This window comes from Empidonax traillii, unplaced genomic scaffold (assembly GCF_003031625.1).
Source record: "Empidonax traillii isolate 1590-97213 ecotype Southwest subspecies unplaced genomic scaffold, ASM303162v1 scaffold396:size1303734, whole genome shotgun sequence".
Lineage (NCBI taxonomy): Eukaryota > Metazoa > Chordata > Aves > Passeriformes > Tyrannidae > Empidonax > Empidonax traillii.
Window position 1 is genome coordinate 1226812 of NW_020955589.1, and position 21944 is coordinate 1248755.

The 21944-nt window shown below is 39.8% G+C and overlaps 1 protein-coding gene across 1 annotated transcript in view; it reads right to left on the bottom strand.

Moving 5' to 3' along the window:
* Positions 1–2755: 2755 nt before the first annotated feature.
* The window catches only part of LOC114062300 (GPI ethanolamine phosphate transferase 1-like), a gene marked incomplete at its 5' end in the record, with an annotated part of 73114 nt that continues 53925 nt past the window's right edge, over positions 2756–21944 (bottom strand). The window contains 8 exons of the mRNA XM_027893579.1: positions 2756–3157; positions 9354–9406; positions 10826–10868; positions 13719–13792; positions 15031–15106; positions 15584–15639; positions 18394–18480; positions 20201–20303. Coding sequence (XP_027749380.1) covers positions 3034–3157; positions 9354–9406; positions 10826–10868; positions 13719–13792; positions 15031–15106; positions 15584–15639; positions 18394–18480; positions 20201–20303 — 616 coding nt within the window. The remainder of the gene's footprint in view (positions 3158–9353; positions 9407–10825; positions 10869–13718; positions 13793–15030; positions 15107–15583; positions 15640–18393; positions 18481–20200; positions 20304–21944) is intronic.

A 21944-nucleotide genomic window follows, 5' to 3' on the forward strand; every position in this document is an offset into this window, starting at 1 on the left:
AGTGCAGGCCAAGACTCCAGCAAGAACTTCCCCTGGGGAGATGTGAGAATAGCACAGCCAATCCTGCCTCTCCATGAGAGCTGTTCTCCAGCACTCCCGCAGCCTCAGATAGAAACCAAATTCACAAATGGCACAGAGATGCAAGGAACCAGCAGGAGAAAGGGAAAGGTCAGCTAAGGTTGCTAACCACCATGGCTGCACCAGAGAAAATGGCAAACAAGACTAAACACCTGCAGAGCAGCACTGGGGAAAAACAACATGTGTGTGACAAATGTTGCACTGTGCTCATCGTCCCCTTTCTCCTCTTACAAGAATGTATGTAAGAAACAAACCCTGTTTTGTACAAAAGTGTGCTATGGAAACCATAAAGCAGAAAAAGCAATTGATGCTGGTTGTACTTTGCACATCCATTTCCTTGCCTGTATACAAGTATATAGATTATCCCTACCACCACAGATGAGCAGCACCAGATGCACCTGGCTGAGATACTATTTTATTACCAGCCCCCTGCGGTGAGAAAAGACATCAGGCTTGAGCTCCCGTGTGTTCTCCTGGGGAGCCTGCAGAGCCAGCAGTGTGTACCTCCAGAGCCTTCTCTTAATAAGTAGGACATCCACTTGGCCTTGTCATAGATAACAAGCAGTTTTGACAAGCTTGCAGAAGATGTGCCTTGGGAGTGGCAGCCCCGTGAGTCTCCCATTACTGCTTTTTCAGTTTCTTCATGTCATACCGATGGCCAGCTGTTTGGCTGCTCCCATCAGTGAATTTGCTCTACAAACAGTAGTTCTGCAAAGAAATCACTCCAGCAACGGAGACTGGGATGGTCAGTGGCTTATAGCCGTGTGTACTGAAGCGACAGCAGCAGAGACAGAGGTGCCGATACATCAGTTAGGTCACACAGAGCTGACGATGCTGTACCCTGCAATGACAGAGCACACTGTAGATACTTGCAGAGTGGGGCTGAGGTGAGGATAGTTCTCCGTAAAGGATACTTACTGGATCCAAGAACAAGTGTGGCAGACTCCCATGCTATACATAGGCTTTGCTGTAGTGGCAGCTTTCCACCTGCTCATGTTGCTCCTTGCCTTGGCTGTATGGTGCAACTACCAGCAGTGGGCACACGCCCACCTTCCAGTGTGAGGTCTGCGGGTATAGCTTGAAATAAATGCAAAATAGCTTCCACAACTGAGGCCAGCTGTGCTAGCAACATGCCCAGTAGGACCACTGGACCACTACCTAGTGGAAAAAATGACTCCCTCTCTGGTGCTCAGATGCTCTCAAGAGGCACTCCAAAGCTGCATGGATGACTGCAGGCCCCTGATGTGATTTTTTTTCCCTAGTACTCAAAAAGCAGATGGAGGTTTGTGACTGGTTTCTCCTGGCCAAACTTCCTGCAGAGGGATGACTAGTTTCCAGAGTGTTAGAGACATGTGACCATGGCGAAATGCCAGATGGCTGGAAAAAGCATTGGAGCAGCCCTCACAACGCAGGTCTAGCCTTGGCTGCCAGCATCATGTCCCATATTTACCAGCTCCCAGATAGGAAGACCTGGCTGCAAATTGGGAGTGTGACACAGGGATATTACATAGTGCAATTTTTAGTGATGCCATCGTAGATTGAGACAGAATTAACAGTGCTTCTTCTTTTCCTTGCTTCCTTCACTGTGCAAAGGGATCTGCTTCAAAGGCTCTTTTAGTGATGGTGTAGATGGAAAAAGCTGTTTCAAAGCAAGACACATAACAGGAAATACAATTTTTGCTTCAGTAGATATAATGTTTGTATAATTCTCACAGCAGATGACTTCAAGGAATGATGAAGCACTGAGGTGTAGGTGGGTACTGTAGTTTGCAATATGTAATCAGCTAAGGTCAGTGGTAGGGAAGCTGATGCTTGGTGTTGGAAGGGCTACAAGGTTACAAGGCTATCTCAAAAGCAATGGATTCACAGTTACTCAGTCCCCAGGAGCACTCACAACAGCGAAGCCTCTAGGCACCCTGGCTCTTTGCTCTCACTTGTAATCAGCGTACAGCCAGGGGATTTGTGTCTGCATTTGATTCATGGTGCAGCCAATACCGACACTTGTAATCAGGAGCAGAACACAAGCGGAAAGAAGAACACGGAAACAAAGAGAAAAGCCTCCATGTGGTATCGCTCTCTGCAAACCAGCATCTCCAGCTGGTTTCATGACCTCTTTATGTTGATCTAACTCTGGGCTGCCACAGAAACAATAAGCCCTATCCTTCCTGCCTACCCTGTCAAGAACTGGACCAGGGAATTCAAATGCTATTTACTGTCCTTTAATCAGGTTCCTTTTCATTTGGATCAGCCACCTGAGTGGCATACTGCTCAGCCTGCCCAAAGCACAGGAGGCAGCAGGAGAAGCACAGGCAGTGGCAGCAATTCACAGCCAGATTAGCTTTTAAAAGATGTTGTCTTACAGCAACATCCTCACAGCACAACAGCCTTAACCTGCCTCAACATATCGCACACGCACACTGACACGGTTGCAAAAAGCACAGCCAGGCTCAGAGGTACTGAAATGCGTACGCCACATTGGTTACACACAAATGAGTGATCTGCCCAGACCGATTTCATTTACGCCTTAGTCGCTGAGATGCTTATGCGAGGCATGAAATGAAGATGGAACTTTGCAGACTCCTAATGAGAGTACGCGTGAGACAAACAGCTGGCAGACAAGTTATAACTACCAAAAAAACTTCAAACGAACCAACTACAAAAGACAGTTGCCTATTTATTTTAAAAAAGAATTTTGTTGTTCCTTTTATTTTCAATAAATATGTACGCCTGGAGAATAAAACAGAGGCTTTTTTATCCCCATCGATGTCTAAATGGCAATTCTCAAATGCAAATTTCAGTCATGTGACAGCATTTAATCTGTATCAACAGAGCACTCTGACCCCTGAATGGGATTTTGGCACTCTAGTCCATTAAGTCATATTTACATTCTGGAGGTGGGCACTGGTTCAGAGGAAGCCTGAGGATTTGAACAAGGAGGGAACACTTATCACTTTATCACGTGGAATGCTGCTTAGTCCTTCTGGGAAGTTCAAGTCTCTGTGTGGTTAACAGCTGGGCCAGTCCATTCATCAGCATCATAAATATGGTCAGCGACATCACCAGCACATAGTGGCTTATGCTGCAAGGAGAAGGCAGATAAAAAAAGTGAGAGAAAAGTACAAATTTGCAGAGTTAAAAAAAAAAAAAAATCCCGACATAAACAACCCTCTGAATATTCTTTTTTTCATTTTAACTAGGTCTAATTATTGACCTAGGATGTCATTATATATGCTGCTCCAAGAAGACACATATTGGAGCAGCACTATCATGTCAAAACCAAAGTCTGTAAAAAAATAAAATGGTGGGGACAGCAGAAACCACAACTGAGCACATATCAAGTGAGTAAGAGGTGGTGGCTGTACTTTTTATTCAAGTGGGTAATTCAACTTATGTGACTGAAACAATGGCAAAACTTCCATTTGCTGTCAACTATAATACAGAATCTAGTGAGAACTTGCCATCAGGTAGACATTCCTTGGTAGTAAGACAATTCAGATATTTATGTCAGTCGAAGTGCAATTTTCTAGAGAAAAAACTATTCCAGTGACAAGAAGCTTTAAGAAAAACAAACAAAACAACAAAAAACCCCCCACAAAACTCCCCCCCACCACTACTTTTTCACTCACCATTTCTAAAAAATTGTAGAATTCTCTGCTGTGGTAACATATGTTTTCAAAGAGATTAAAGAGATGAGTTCAAGAGTGCCTAATAAACAGAATATGAAGATGCAGCTTCTGGGTTAGAAAGCCCTTAAGTCACTAAGGATTAAAAGTCTAATGAGCAGAGAGCTTGTTCTCCACTCATTCAAATTCTGTTACCTGATATTCAGATGGGCTTTTTAGAGTCAGACTGAAATCTGACCTAGGATATTCAGCATCCTATGTTCAACAGGGTTCAAGGCCCATTTGGAATTAAATCTGGCTAAGGACGTCAAGAATAACAAGAAGGGCTTCTTCAAAGACACCAATAACAAAAGGAAAACTATGGAAAATGTGGATCTGCTACTGAATGGAACAAGGACCTTTCAACAGATGTTGCAGAGAAGGCTGAGATACTGAACACTTTCTTTGCTCCAGTCTTCACCGCCAAGGTTGGCTCTCATTAATTCCTGACCCAGGAGATCAGGGACAAGGTCTGGAGAAAGGCAATCTTTCCCTTGGTGTAGGAGCATCGGGCTAGAAACTATTTTAAAATCTGACATCCACAAGTGCTAAAGGAACTGAAGACATCAGTGCCAGGCCACTCTCAATCATCTTTGAAAGCTCATGGTAGAGGTGACCTCATGGAAAGCTCACGGAGAGGTGCCAGAAGACCGAAAGAAAGTCAGTGTCACCCCAGTCTTCAAAAATGGCAAGAAGAAGGACCAGGGAGCTACAGACCAGCCAGCCTCGTCTCCATCCCTCAAAGGTGATGGAATTACTCATCCTGGAGGTCATCTCTAAGCATATGGAAGACAAGAAGGTGATCAGGCATAGTCAGTATGGATTCACCAAAGTGAAATCATGCTTAACCAACCCGACTGCCTCCTATGATAGGATATTAGCTGGAGAGAGCAGCAGATACAATCTACCTGGATGGACTTCAAGGCTTTTGACACTGTCTCCCTTGATATCCTCAAAGGCAAACTCAGGAAGTGCATACTGGATGAGTGGACAGCGAGGTGGATTGACAATTGGCTGAACAGCCGATCCCTGATGGCCATAATCAATGGCACAGGGTCAAGTAGGTGGCCTGTCACTAGTGGTGTCCCCCAAGGTTCAATACTGGGCCCAGTACTGTTTAAGTTATTCACCAGTGACTCGGATGACAGGGCAGATGCCTCCTCAACAAAGATGTCAAGAGGATGAAGCCAGGCTCTTCTCCAAGGTGCCAAGCAACAGAACAAGAGGCAACAGGCAAAAAACTAGAACACAGGAAGTTCCACCTGAATATGAGGAAGAATTTCTTAATTGTGACTGAGCACTGGAACAGACTGCCCAGAGAGGTTGTGGAGTCTCCTTCCCTGGAGATACCAAAAGCCATCTGGACACAATCCTGAGCAACATGCTCTGGGGGATCATGATTGACCAGGGAGGTTGGACTAGATGACCTCCAGTGGTACCTTCCCACCTCAACCATTCTGCAATTCTATAACATCTCAATCGAGCTGTTGTTACTGTAAACCACTAGTCATTAAGAGACCAGAATTTTTCCAAAGCCAGTGACATTCCAGGCTAGAGCTGCAGATGAAACACCTCTGCACTAGTCTTCATCATGCATCCAGTGCTGCTTTGTTTTTTTTCTGGGACTAATGAAGACACTGGCATTCTGCCATGAGACATAATCATACCTCCTGATGCACTTATACCCACAATTTCAAAGTAGATGCCTCTTTAGGACAAGCAGAGTAACTTCAGACTCAATGAAGTCTGAGTTTAGTCACAAAAAAAGATTGCAAGGAACGCTTGCTGGCTTAATGACCTGGAATTTCTGCCAGAGGACTCATTCAGTTTGAGAGTTTAGCCACAGAAGAGCAGTAAAGCTCATAATGCCGATGCTATCAATCCTCACAACCCTGAGACTATAGCAACTCTGGCACTAGCCTAGCACAATTTAGCTCTGTGAAGTGGAGAAGCACCAGCTCTTACAAAGCTGGGCCACTAACCACTGCGAGAGAGTAAAAGTAATCCAAAAAGTTCATTAATGAGCACAAGCTCTTCCACAGCCAGAGTACCAGTAACTAAAGGACCAAAGTGTATGGAGAAAACAAAACCAAACTTTTAAGTCTCTTGCATTGACAGTCAGGATTCCACACCCTCTCTCTGTTTCACAAAAAACAAATCACAAAGCACATTGGTTTTGTTTTAATAGTCAGACCAAGAAGCCCCAGCACCCCAACCCTGAAATCGATTCCGTTATCCCTAAAACCTACAAAACCAGTCTCGTGTCTAATCTATGTCCCCTGACCTTCGAGACCGCAGAAGAATAGTTAAGATCATAACTTTATCTTCCAACAACTGTTATAAAAACAGGGAGCAATACAGTACATGTCTGTATAAAGCTATATAATAGTCATACAAAGAACCTTTAAAGCTTATCTTGACTATCAGATTATAAAGCTATTTACATATTGCATATACTGTAAAGACATGGTAGGCTTTAAAGGCTATTTCTCTCTCTCTCTCTCTCTCTCTCTCGGTTGATCTATAGATAGGGACAGATAAATATACCTTTTAAGCCGCAGAGAAACTATTTTAGTGACATTTCATATGATGCAATTTAGGTTACCTCAAGATACAGAGGTAAAGGTTAGCTGACCTCAGAAGCTTGCGTAAGCCGCTGCTTTGAGTTCCACATTCACTGCAAGATTATTATCCTGTTATTACACCAACACAATGAAAAGCACTCTCTGAAAGACAAGTTCGCACTGATTTTGGCACTGCCATTAAAAAAAGGGGCTTTAAAACTTTCTAAGAAGCCATAAATATTTATGGCAATTGATAATGTACTGCAAGGAGGGAATCAGTGGTGCATTGATAACTTGCTGAATGTGGTAATACGGGACTGTATGTTGGATTTTTTGTTGCTCAGCATTTCATTAATGAACTGGAAGAGTGGAATAGGTGGAAATCTGCTTCCATTCAAAGACAATACTTAAGTGGCATGGTGAATTCAGCCAGGAGAATAAAGACATCACATTGTTCATGCAAATACAAGGCACAGTAAAATGATGTGTCATGTAGTTAAGACATGGCAGAACGAGATGTAGAATCCAGGAGTGAGGGGTGAAATTTTTAAACAAAGGAAATGTCAGTTCAGTAAACAAACCTTACTTCCAAACAATGAGATTCACTAGCAAATAGAACATCAGCATAAAAAAAGCAGTGAAGGTTTTTTAATCACAAGAGATTTAAAACCAGCCCCTCCACATGACACTTAGGTATTGGAAAAGACAAGTATTGCTTAATGAGAGTCTCCTACTGAACTTGCATACTTTCAGTAAAAGAGAGAGGATATACAGAAGTTTTAAAGTGTGGTAATTAGAAAATCCATAGAAAGCTATCACCACAAAAAAGAGTGAGTATGGAAACATTCCTCAGAAGCTTTACAAACGTGGCACATATACCACTGGACTGACAGACTTCAGAGGAATGAACCCCTACTGGGCAATTCCATTGCTGCTTTTCCACCTGTGATTTCAACGATGTGGTAACCAGTAAGATAACACAAATCCAGATATTTCTGCTCATACACACACACATACCCCCAGTATCAGTGTCACAAAAGAAAACCAAAGCACCTCCCCCACCAAAAAAACCCAAAAAACATGAGAGCAGCTGTTCCTATTCTTTGTTCTGTAAAATCCTGTCCAGGTTTTGTTCAGATACAAACAGTTGGGGGTGAAAAAAAAAGAACCCTCATTTCCTTAACTGACTCAGCCTTCTCAGGAAAATTTTGGCAACATGTAAAATGTCAACTAAGACAGGATATTTTCAGTCCTTGCTGTCAAAACAGCATCAGACAACACTGCAATGAGAATTGCCACAGAGTTGTCACTGCACTTGCAACAGGAGGACAGGAAAAAGCCATGTTAGTATCTCACTCCCACTGGTTTTGGGAATTGCCCAAACCCCCGTGAAGCTCATCTTCCCTTTCAGGAATAAACAACAAAAAAAAATATCTTCTGCTGTTGCCTGCTAATTTTGCCAAGCCTGAGGATCACACATTAGAACTCTGCTCAGAGGAAAATGTTCTGGTGCCAAAAAAATGCTCATGCTATATAAAAGAAGGACCATTTCAGCACTGTCCCTATGGTTTTACCTCTTTTCTTATACAACCTCATTATTTTTATCTTATGTGCCTGTACAGACTTACATACATACATCACAAATATAAAGAGACTACAATAAAATAACATAGGTGGTAGAATCAAGCACTCAAAAGTGAAGTAATGACAGAGACTGCCTGAACATTATGTATTGCCACGTTAAAAATTAATCACAAATTACTCTTTCAAAAGGCCTTTTTCAGTGCTTTCTTCAGTGATCAAAACACACATGCAGAGAGGCAGAGTTACAGTGGTGCATAACAAGCTCTCCTAAACTCTTAGAATAAGGCAAACTTCCAGCTGAAATGGATCAAACAGTGCAGCACTGTTGTAAAGCTCTACACTATGAAGGCCATGTATCAGAGAGAAAGCTTTTGAGTACTTGTAACAATTTATATTTTTCCTCCTAAGTCCTACTTAGCAAGCTTCTTGCCCAGCAGAACACAAATTTTCTAAAGTCTTTAATATCCTTATTAATCTGCATAGGAATTAAAACCAAGGGATGAGGCCATCTGAAAGCATCATTTCCACTATTTGATCTAACTGTATCTCTGCCCACTAGGAACCTTCAAAAGGAAGGAATTCCACTAGAAATTGGAACCTCCAAAGAAAACAGGTAGAATACGTGTGCACGTGTCCTCGCACACACCTGCTGCTGGGAACGTGGGGAAAGTAGACTAAACAGAATATTAACAATGGGTCACTATTCAACCTCTGTTTAAATAACAGTGTCAAGTGACCAGATTGATCGGATTAGTAACAACGCATTCCCTGCTAAGCTTATTATGGCATATTATCTATTTCCACAACTCAGGGAAGGTAAATGTGTATTCCTTGTGTTTATATTTGTGGACTATTCACAAACAAGACTGCACACTTGAAAACCTGCCCCATGATGTATGCTGTGGAGACCAATATGACTCACGACACAAAACAAATTCTCTCATTTTACCTGTGATTTCCATGTTTAAATGCTAAATTTAAACTCTTCCTCAAGCAGAGGGAGGATAAATGCATGGGCCTTGGTAGCCACCAACATATTTACACAAGGTTCATGAATTCACAGTGGACTGTATATGGAGGCTTAACGAAATAGAAGACAATTAACAACTTTGATAAATTGTTATTTTAACAGTGATTACAACTAATTGAAATGAAAAACAGTAATAAGAATATTTTTTGTGTAATTACTCTTCTTTAGAAATGAAACAAATCCTACTAACTGTATTTCTTCCTGTGCTAGATTCACTGCTTACTCTGTGTTGCTCTAGCACAGATTTTAAGACACAAGTTTTAGCTTGGGATATGTATACATATGTGGGTACATGTGTTTCAAGCATGTGGAACATCCTCAAATCATTAGATTAAGGAGAATAATTGGAAAATATTACAAGAGTTATGAGTGGATAAACAACAATATAAACCTATGTGCCTTTAAAATGCAGTGGAGGCAAAAAAGGTACTGTACCTTGTTCCGATATCCAGCCAGCTTCCATAATCTTTCACCAAAAAGAAGAAATGCTAAGAAATAAAACAACTTTGATTAGTACATCAACACTGCACAATTCAAAACAGAAAATTAAACCCCAATGTTTCAAGCTATTTACTCCAAATTTCTAATTCTTCAAGTAGAATAAGGGCAAAACATTTCCAGAAATGCTCATTTGGACCATAGTAAATAATAAAGAGTAAAGAAAAATTTCTAGCTGGTGGCCACATTGCTTCAAGATCACAAACCCTGTTCTCTTTTTTGTCCTGCAACTTCCTCTCTTCTTGATATACACAGAGCTCCTGCACATCACACTTATTCAGTAATACGTGGCGGTGGTTTTTTTTGTATACCAAGTACATACTTCCTAATTGTTTTAAAATACTTAAACCAAAACAGAAGAATATGTGAGATGTAAGACCTGGATATTCTGGGCTCACTAAACACCGGTAAATACCTGCAGGCTTCCTTTGGTTTAGTTATACTGATTTTATTAGTGAAATGCTATGAATGTGGTTTAATGGTATTTTAAACCTTTTCCTGTGGGAATTATCCAAAATCAGATTAGTCATACAGACTTATCTGAAACTAGATATAACTATACCTTCTTCATTTCTCACTCTACAGACAAGTTAGTAATTACTGGATTTTTACTCACTGTTTTTCCTATCAGGTGATATTCACAGATCACACTGCACTAGGATCAGGAGAGCTTACTCCAAGGGACAAAACAAAAACAGCATGTATGAAGTAACAACACCAGCTCTACCTGCTGGTTTGAATTGGTTTCTGTTTTCCTTGTGATACACAGGGGCACTGCTTGTTGAGCTGAAGGCAGTTTGAATGGACAACGAAAGCCTCCTTTTAATCTGCAGAAATTATGTTAGGGTATTGTTCAGCTTTGGGTTGTTTCAGCTAGCTTGGTTTGCGGATGTGAGCTCCCTGAAGACAGCATTTCCTAACAGTTTATTACAAAGTTCAAAAAGTGTATTTTCACATGTAGCTGATCTCTTGGATTCTGACAAATTTCAGAGAGCTGGTGGGTAATGCATTTCTCTTTTTCAAGGGAAGCTGCTGTGGGTAAAAGGTTGAAAATTCCTAAAAGATTACCCAAACCATGCCCACAGCTAAAACTGACATTCTTATTTAAATTTTTCAAAAAGAATTTGATTGTAAAGTATATGAAAAACTCAGAATGGTAACTTATTACTTCATTTTTGTCTCCTATTATTATGAGAACACTGCTTCTTCAGAAGCATTAATTACATGAAATTCGAAGAGCAGTGATTGGAAGAGTTTTATCTCCAAGTTATGCTAGGATTTCAATCCAATTCTCTGCCCTAGTTATAAAAACTTTGAAGTCTAAAACAAATTCAGATCTCTCTTGATGGAATTAGGAGAACCCTCTGCTTTTTGATCTTATTGGAACAGAATGTGCAACAACAACTTACCAAAGCCATAATGTCTGAAATCACAAGAACAATGAGGAAAAGGCTGCAATGAAAAAAAAACAAAAAAACACCAAAATCAGACCACTGACCTTTATTTACGGCCACAGTTGTTAGATACAATTTCTCATACTTGACTTTCAAACACTCAGGTACATTTCAATGCATTAGAGAACAGTTAAAATACATGACTAGGACATCTGGCATTTATAATCCCACCCTGCCTGAAAAAGGCATTTCAAATTAACAGAGTTTCAATTTTGCAACAGAGAAGCCTAACTTGAGTTATGTTTTGGAGAACAAGAGCTTCTTACAAACAGCACCTGCCTATTCCTGATGCAGGGAGCTCTGTGCTGGTTAGACCAAATACAGCTGATTTAGAAGCTTCACAGTGTACCCAAGAGTGAGCAAAGCTGTTTGGCACAGGCAGACAGACACTTGAGTTGATCAGTCCCACCCTGATAACCACCCTGCTGGAAAAGAGGTTGCTAAATGAGGATCTTTGCCCCCTTCCAGATCTCTGGATGCCCGTAAGCTGCTCTGGGAACACCCAGCATTTTGGTGGCACGCTTCCAAACCCATGGGCCTCTCTGTCAGGTGGCAGGTTACTCCTGGGAAGTAAGCTGCGGCCAGTAAAACGAATCAGAAGGGAGGATGCAGAACTAGTTTTTTTCCCCCCATTAACCTAATCTTCTTTTCATTAAACCTTGTAAATCAAATTACGTGAAAGCAATTGCTGTAACTGGTTAAAACTGGTTTCTAAGTTAAGGACACTGAAACAATGTTGCAAACAGCTGACCCATTAACAAAAAACCCTTTAAATAGAATTACAGATAATTTATCAGTACTACCCTCATAAAATCACAAAAGGTTTTTTTGGGGAAAATGTCCTGCTGCAGGGTTGCATGAGCATGTACTGGGGTGACACCCTTACCAATGCCTCCAGATGAGGAAGTTTCTGATATTGCCTATGTCAGTTGTACTTCATTAGTAAATCAACAAACCAACTGCATCTTGGACACACAGAAAGGCTTCTCTCCACCTACCTATGGCTCAGATAGGATGCTGCAATCTTACAGTGCCTAGGAGGCACACAGCTAGAGGGCTATTTTCACAGGGTAGCTCCAAGAACATATTGGGACAGAATATTCCCCAAAGAAAAGAAATGAATCTGTTAAGAGGGAGTTTCAGGAGCAATTTGTCCAAATCATAAAAATCTACTTTTTGCCTTTCTGAACTGCAGGAAGCCTTTCACAACAGAAGGACAATGCTAATTTCAGGGCATGTTTATACACTGCAAAGACAAGACTGTTCCCTGTGATGGCTTAATTTATCTAGCAGGGGCAGCAAGAGCAATAAAGATTGCAGCACAGACTTCAGGATGCACTGACAATCAGAGCACAACCCCTCCAGGGATCCTGGGCACGTCTTGTGGTTTCCGCTTGTTCCCAGGCTGGTGCTGTGGCAGTATCACTGCTATTGTTACCTGAGCACAGCTAAATGAAGCTGGCACAAACATCAGACAGTGTAAAACCACAGCCTCATAAAGCAGCACAGACATACTCATGTCCTCTGGTTTACGAAGCTGGTATTGTTTCCCCTCTCACACACTCAGATTAACATTCCATAAAAGTTTGCAATATCACCAGTGCTGCCAAGGCAAGCATTCACGAGTTAGGAAATGCTGACCTTTATGCTGCTCAAGCCCTAGAAATGAAAATCACTAGCTGGTTGTCTGAGTAACCCCAGTCCCTTTTGTATGAACACTAGTGATGAGGATGAATACCCTTCCTTGGGGGTCCAAATATAGCCCAAGTACAGTGCACACACAGAGCAGGGAAAAGAGATGGTGAGCCTCGTGCTGCCACTCCAACATGAAGTCAGATTTCAGGCTACCCCGTCTCTCATTAGTATGGAGTGGTGTTGTATAAAGGAGATAACAGACAGGGCACAGGTAGGACGAAAACAAACAAAAGGCAGAGAGCATCGCAGCAAGTGAGAGCAGCTTTCTCCTGCTCAGCTGAGCAAAATGAAGGAGAAAGTCCCCGTGGTCCTTCTGCCACTGACAGCAGGACTTCAAGTCAGCCCGACACAACATCCCATGGTGACAGGCTGAAAACCACATGGTTGACAGGCACCTCCTCCACCTCAGCACCATCCATAATATCACATGATGAGCAGAGGATTCAGTCATGTGCACTGGGTCCACTGAAAGGGGTAAGGAAGGCTAACACCGAAAATAAAAATCTAGAGATAGTGAAAAGCATGAGGATATTTCAAGTCTGGATACAGCCCTCTGTGAGGCTGGGCACCCATTTCACATGGTCTTTGCAAAGTCTTCAGAGATGAGGAAAGGACTGGCAGCCATCTGGTCCTACTGCAAAAAATATGTACAACTGAACACATCTGGGAAGCACTGAAGTGCAATGAAAGGACATCGGCCTTCTTTTTTTTTTCTTTTTCTCAAATGCTATTTGAGGTGAGGTCAGTGCTAAAAGCTATAAGGTGGTTACATTATAAATGGGATATTTTAAAAATAGTATACTACAGGCAGAGATGCAATATAAAATAAAAATTGGACTTTAAATTCTGCTCATTTTTTACATTATGGAGGAAAAAGTGCTCCTTCTGTGTATTGTCAACAAAGAATATTAAATATCTGATTGTTTCAGACAGGGTGAACACTTCCATTTATACTCATTTATCACTAAGAAAACAACTCCTGAGCTTGCAAAAATCACTAAACAAAACCTCAAACCATAATAACAAATAAAAGTAACAATGTGGTCTAATAGTTTTTGGGTTTTTAAAATTCAGATTGAGTTATGATTGTCTTGAATTCTTATAAAATAGATTTGAAACTCTTACTAATGCAGAAATATAGCACTTACTATACCTCTTAGAAGACAGCTGTGTTGTGACTTGAACAGCTTCAAAAGCACATGATACCAGAACAAATGGGATCACAACCTGTTTAAGACACAAGCTACATGTTGGCTTACAGTAATATTTACAAAACAACCTGGGCAGGTTGTGGAAATATGTTCTTGCTTTTCAAATTATCACAGAATGTCTATGTTATGAAAATAAAATATAGGCTAGACAGGGTAGAAAATAATTTAGCAGGAGACACTTCCATTAAATGAAAAACTATAATTAGAACACATTAATGATCCTCACTTCATTTATCCACTTTAGCACTAGTGATAAATACTGCAATAAGACTGGAAGTCACAACTATTCAGATTCAGTATCTCACGTGACAGGCTGCAGAGCTCCAAGTGTTATAGGACAATCTCATCTCATCTCAACCCCAAAAAAGTCTGAATATAGAATGCATTCAGTAAGACTAGGATCATAGTGCCCCTCAAAAGCCAAGTCAAACACATGGTTCAGTAAATCAAGAACAAAATAAACAAGTTAGAAATATGAACATTGCCTTTTGCTCTTTACAAAGCTGACTTGCAATCCTTAAATTAGCCATGTCAACGCATTGCTAAACCTGATTTCTTGCATCCAGAAGGTTTGCATTATTGGTGTCCTGCCATATAACATGCAGTATACCTGTAATTTAAGTCTGCTTTCTCTGGGACAGAAGCAGCAGAAAGACAGAGGCAGGAAATACTGCTTATTTTAGCAATCATCAAAAAGTCAATGTTCCCCTTCACCCCTCTGGCAGACCCTTTATTCAAATACTCTAGAAAAGAACTCCCACACTTTGCCTGCAAACAAGAAGTGCATGCAATCCAATCTTTGACAGACTATTTAAAAATATAAAAAATAATATCCATTGTAAAATGATAACCTAATCAGTAGAACATTCAAAGCTTGTACTTAATGTAATATAGTTAAAGCTAATAATATATTTATAATCTTACCATTTCTGTAGATATTATGCTAAATGAAAAGATTATAATTTTTAAAATTAATTCTTTTCAACATTTGAGATTTCCATTTTAATACAATATACTGACCTAATGCTGTTAAATTATACTTCTGTACACTTTAGCTTCTCTCTTTTGGGAAATAGAATGATCTGTTTCTAGAAACACTACAAAGGCTGAAAGCTTCACACATCATTAAGAAGGTCAATGAAGTTCAAATACATATATATGTTTTTGTGAATCGCAAAGTAACGACCATGTACATTATATACATTATTTATTCAACAGTTCTTTGAGAGAATTTCACTAAGTAAGATTACTAACCTTCAGTACAAGCAAGCCTCCCATCATGAAGGGACTGAACACAGTCAAGAAACAATAGACAGAAGCAGGATCAAAACTAAAGAAACATGAAAAAGACATTATATATCTTTGAAATGGCATTTTCCATTAAAAAATAGAGCATTTAGTTATCCTGTAACACACTGAGTGTATATATATTTTTAAACAAGGTTTCCAACTTTCTCTTCTCTTGTTGAAATATTAAATTAGCAGGGACTGCCAGCCTCACTTTTCTTTCTCTACAATTATTCTCTGCTTATGTTTTTCAAGGTGCCATGCTGATGGTGAGCGACCAAACTCTCTCTGTTCATGCTGTCAGTAACTTCAAACAGAACTGAGACAACCTCGTAACCAACAATCTCAGGCTCTTCAGGGACATGTCACAGAGAGCAGAAGCAAAATAAATTATCACCATTCCACTGATTATTGCTTTAACTCTGCTGCCCTGATTTTGCTAACTAAATTTATATTTAGTATGCCAACCGCAGGAAGAATTTTTTGCATCCTGTGTCTCAAATCAATGAATAAAATTTACCTGTTAATAGAAGCTATGTTTCCAGTGCCAAAAAAGGCTGTCACTATGAAGAAAACCTAAATGTATTTAAGGACAATACACCACAAAAATGGCTACAATAAAATAAAGCATTCCCCCCCTCCTTCACTCCAATTTACTTTCCAAATCTATCATGAAGTTAAAAGAAGTTGACCCACTATGACAGCTTATACTGGATTAAGAAATCCCAAGTATTGCCTAGCTCTACCCTAGATTTCACAAATGACTTAAGTGAATTTTAAAAGTCAGGGACTGCCTGGGTAAGGGTTTACAGCCTGTCTTGAGGCCCCTGTAAGAAAGCTGCAGCTGGCCTTTTGGGCCCCTACCTGGCAATAGAGGAAATATCTGGACCACAAACCCAACTGGGCATTCAAACACACGCACTTTTGCAGACAGTAATGATATATGTGTGTGTTCTGCACACCGAAAGAGATGGCTTTATTGAGGAACTGACCATGGAAGAGGCAGCTGGCTCTTAAACAAGATTAAAGGTTTGTATGCTATCCTTCCCACAGATTTGTTGTCCAAAGGTTATGCTGAGTCTACCCATTGCAACACAGGATGCCCATTTTTTTCCTTACTTGAGGGAGGGAGGATGAATCCAGCAATATCCATATAGCTGGAAATTTTTTGATAAACCCTATACTTTTCATCTAGATGCAACACTTGCTGCTATATGAGCCCACAAAAGACATTTTTCTACCTCCTGAGCTCACTGGAGCCCATTATAGTTCAATTGAAGGATGGTTTTTAACTGCTTTTTTGCATAAGGCAGAGGGTTAGTTAGTGAGGATGGCTGTTGCTGCCAGGGCTCCCTCTGGTCCTTTCGCTCCTGTTACAGCTCCTGCACTGGATCATTTAAGTCTCTCCATAAACAATTTGCTACCAACTGTTCAGTAGAATTGTTGTGATTCCTCATGCAATATTTTGGAAGGATTAGGTCAGCATAGCTGAAGAAATTATGCTTCCCAAGAGTATCACATAACTTCAAGTTTAGTAACACAGCAGTCTAACAGAATAGTACAGTTCTGCCAGCTAAGATTTATAAGAACAAGAGGTCTGCGATAAAACAAACAAAAAAACACCAGTGGCACATAGGTCTAATCGAAATGCTAAGCATGAATCTTCTTCCCTAAGATGAGGCTATACAGTCTGTCAGCAAATGCTGACTATTGGGCCCTATATAGGAACCTTGAGACAATCTTAAGACACACAGTTCGCAGGATCATAGTCGCACTGTGACTGCTCTAGCAGAAAAGGTTTCTCCTCTAATACCACTATTTCTAAACATTAAACAGCGTCTAAGTTAAAAAAGCCACAGCATCTTGTGAGCAGGTGTGCATCATACCTGCAAAGGAGATCTGCACATTGTTTATCTTTTTAAGTGCTGAACAAAATACATTCAAGTGTTTTAAATTAAAGTAGTGCTCACTGGTGGGGCACTGTGAGGAGCAGAAAAGGCCTTGACTCTGTGTAAGCACTGTACTATCAACACTGTTCTCAGCACAAATCCAAAACGTAGCTTCACCCTAGCTACTATGAAGAAAATTAACTTCATCTCTGCCAAAACCAGCACAGCTACATTCAAGTGTTAAAGTAGTACTATGCTGGACCTTTAAAAAATACAATTGGATTGCTTGATTTTTTTTTTTTTTTGCTAATTTTTAGCATCTGACAGACAGCTGTAGCTTTACTAAAAGCTTATTTTTTGTTAAAATAGGAAATTAAATTGATAAATTTACTGGAAGATGTCTCTGCTTTTCTCAGGTATACTCTAAAGCAAGGACAAACATCCAATGCCTAGCAAACTATTTTGCTTGCTTTCTTAGCACTAAACTGCCTTCTTAAAGTGGTTTCTGTTATACTTCCTCTGATGCAGGTTCCCAGTGTTCAACAGCATAGTTCCAAATTCAAAGAGTGTGGATGCTGTGACTGTGATACACTCTCTCACATTTGGTTATTTGGCAAACTGGAAGATCTGTTTTTGCAAGAACCACTATTGAGACAACTCCCTCTGCAACTACAATAATCCACCTGCACTAGAAATTCCTGTGTTCTAGACTGGCTCATAATTTCTCTCTTACTTGTCCACTGATCATCCTTGCTGCCAAATAGCTCTCACTTAATTGCAGCCCCACAACGAAAGAGAAAAATTACAATGCTATCATGTCTGTACAGTATTAAAAAAAAATTCAGTTGCAGTTTCAGTTACAGCAATGCAAACTAACTGCTATGTTAGAGAATGGACAGCTCTTCCCTCCTAAGCCCACATCACCTCTAACAGCAGAAACCACTTGCGATATAAATAATTCTAGGCCAGATTCTGTGAAAGTGTTTTACTAAGAGCCTGCAGGAAATTTCTTTCTTGTCTCATCTGCTGGGCCATGGCCCATGCCTGCTTCCTAACATTTGCTTCCTAACACACTGCCATACTCTAAAAATGAGAATAACTTTAATATCACCTTTTTCAACTGAGTCATGAAGGTGAATGAGTTCCCTCCAGTCAAAATGTAATAGAAAAAAAACAAACCGAAAACAGAACTCCTTAGAAGAAAGTTTACCTCAACTGTAATGGTTATAAGTGGGCAAGGAACCAGATTTCAAAACAGTTAATTTTTAACTACTTGATGAAAAAGCATAATGTACAAGATCATTGCCTCCTGAGCAACATGAGTCAAATCATCTTTACCAGCTTCTGTTTCCAGTGACTACCAGGCTACAAATTATGATAACAGGTTTTTTTGAAACAAACTCATCTTTTCCCTGGCATGCAGCAACCAGCAGAAGGATACAAAGAAGAAGGATCTCCGAACATCATCTAGGTGGAGCTGTCGAAACTGAGTTATATCCACAGCATAGGCGAAGTTGAAAACAGCAAGCTGGAAAGAGAGCAGAAGAAATCAATACTGAATATCAGCTGAGGGACTTTGATAGAGCCAATATATTTTTACTGAAATGAATGAGAAAAAACCCTACTTCCCTATCATCTGTTATTAAAGTATTATAATGAGGATCGCAAACCTTTCCCATATTTCCATTATACTTTATTGAATTAATGAATCTGCCAGAAAGACTGTACAAGTAAGATGATCAAATGAACAGTGGAGCTCCACTGTTATCTACACTAAAAATGAATTTCTATGCCTTAGACTTATCATCATAAATATTCCTCCTACACACACACACTTCCACTGCTCACACGAGCATGTAGATAAAGACCTGCAGAAATAAAAGACTGCAATTATCCTCATTTGACTTCTTTTGTGAATGAAAATGCTAAAATATTCTCCATCTCCTTTACTCAGGTCTCAGCACAATATCACTTGACCTGAAGAGAAGTTATCTTTATGGAATTTAAGAGGTCAGTGAACTGCTTTTCAATAGGGAAAAGAAAAAAAATCAAGTAATAGGCATTCAACACTGACAAGGTTTTAATTAAAAATAATCTCACATCATCAGAGAACCGAGCCGGATTCTCTAATACGAGATTTACTTTGCAGCATATATTAACAGGCATTCTAGGGATGATTTTTTCTAACCTAAAACATAAAGCACAGGTAAATGTTTTTGTTCCTTTCACTTGAAACCAAAAGTTTTAAGTGAATATTGACGTACAGGAAGTGACAACATAAAAAATTACAGCATACCTATGTTCTTTTCATTTGCATTTGATTAATAAAGTGTTTATCACTGTTTAATATTGTTTTAATAGAATTTTATTTTACAACAAAGAGAACACCAGACCAACCACACAGATGCCTCGTAACAAGATGCAAAAGAAAGAGTGGGTTCTAGAGTGGAGGAGAAAGTACATCCCACAGATGCCAGACACCCTTAGTTGCAATCAAGGCATCACACTAAATGTACATTTTTGCATTCAGATTCCAACTCTATCACTTAAGATGCCACAAAACATGCTCACACATCATCCTAACTAAACGTAACATAAGTTGCATCGTGAGCAGTATGGGCTTTGCGAATTGTTGACAACATACTATGATTTAAGGTGAAAGAAGCTGCATTGATTACAAAACTCCCTCTTCAAGCAAATCTGAGAAGGTGCTAGTTCCAGGCTAGTCTCCAGCTCCATGCCTGTCTAAACAGAGAAAAATCTCCGCCCCTGAACAAAGAATAGGACAAAGTCAAATGATGATTTCTAATATTTCTTATGTGTCTTTTCAGAAATCAAATTATTTCTTTTCAGCTTCTCACTCGTGACTCTGAGATCAGAATAAAAAAAGTAGTCACATTGTACTTACTCTAAAAGAGTTACTGTACCTTATGCTGAATTAGCACTATATTTAATGAACAGAGCTTTGAAGCCTACAAAACATACCACTGTATCTTACTAAGTCAAACTGTCTTCCTGTACTCCTAGAAATGGCTCTGATGTGCAATATTTTCAATAACATAAATTACAAATCTTTCTAACAAGGTCACATTCCTAGTCCATGAAACAGCTGATGAGGGCTTCCCAAACTTGAAGAAATGCAAAGTGTTGTCGTCTGAAAACCACTCAGAATATTTATTTCATTCTCAACAGAAAGAAAAAAAAAAAAAGCTGTTACTTAACCAGATATATCTGTCAAGAGCTCTTACCTTTGGTTTGAGTGAAAGACCATAGTGTTGCAGTGCTTCTTGCTCCATATTTATCCACACAAACATCAAACCAAATAGCACCAGTGGAAAGAGAGCTTCGTATCTGAAGAGTAACATAACGATCATAGTAAATGTAGCCACTAACAACTAAACATCAAATGCTGACATGTTTTTTTTTCTTTTTTCTTCACACAAAGAATATACCAAGACCTAGAGGTACTCTCTCCCTTCTCTCCCCATTTCTGAGTACCCAAAGTTGGTTGGTTGACTTTTAAGGCCATACAGTAATTAAAGAGTAAAAGTATGAGAAACAGAAGTTGCTTCAGCTTTGCCATGTTTTGCACCCACTTTCTTGTTTGATGGCTGCCACAACATTGTATGAGCATCTTTTTTAATTCTAACAAAACTGGAATAAAGTTAAAAAGAAGCAGGAGAAAAAGAATCACATTTGACATTCATTTTCTGCAAAATGGAAAATTTTATTATGAGAGCTACTTGGAACTGAGGAGTTACAGTCCAACTTCGACAGCAACTAGAGATTGTGTCTCCTTAGGACCTAATCACACAAACTCATTCTGGTGATCTCAGTTTAGTTCTGAGAGAGGAGAGAGGCATCTGTATACTAAAAAGAGCATCACATTTCACTGAAGTCAAGTACACCAATATAGCACTATATACCAATCCTTCATACAGCAGCCCCAAGTCACAGTCTAACCATGGCCAGTCAGCTGTTCTAGCTACGCCCTCAGTCTCAGAGGAGTACTTCTGTTTCCTACAGCACTCAAACAGCAAAGCATGAGGGCACTTACATGAGAGATTAAGACCCACAGATAACATAGTGGTGTAGATTGTAATGGGATAATATTTAGTTTCTCCTTGCCCTCTACATCTCTGTTGAACTTCATGGTACATCTCTATTTTTTTTTTTTCAGGATAAAATTCACTGACTGCGATACTAATACTGACAAGATTGTAAATGTTTTCCTTTTTATTTTTTTCCTCCTTAGACACACACTTGTTTGTCTGAAAATAAGAAAATCATTGCAGTTAATCTTAGTATTGTTCCTCTTGGGCTCCCCACTAGCACAGTAACAAAGCAGTTTCAAGCTGGAACAAAAAATTTTGAATAGACATTTCTGTTTAACTACCAGAATGACAAGATGTTAAACATGAAGACAACAACAGCTGGGTTGTCAGTAAACAGAAGTACCTACAATCCTCATAATGGCCTACACTTGCCTACAAATTAAATGCCTTCAACTGAGTCAATGACAACTGGCTGTATGTAACCATGCTCTTCAGCTGGCTTCAATACTCCCATTAACTGCACCTAGAGAGGTGCTGTAATTACCCAGACAAAGTTCTGGGTTACGAGTAAAAGGTATAAGAGCACCCTGAGGAGAGAAATACTGGATACTTTTGGCATCAAGTGCTTTGGCTTTTCTTTTCCTTTTTAAGACTTATTCCAGAATATTTTTTTTCTATTTGGACATTTTAGGAAGACAGCAGAGAACTGTCAGAACTGTCAGTGTTTATATGGTCTGGCGCAGGGCTAAAATACAAAGAGGGTGATTGCCAGCTTCAGAGAGAACAACATTCATGCTTTATCCAGTAGCAGCACAGGCTAAGAAGGTTGAGTGTAAGAATGTGTGTGCAGTCAGGAGTAACATTAGGATCAAAATCTTAATAGGGAAGTGGGAGGAAGGGGAGGCAAAAGATAAAAGAAAAAAAGAGATGCTTCAAC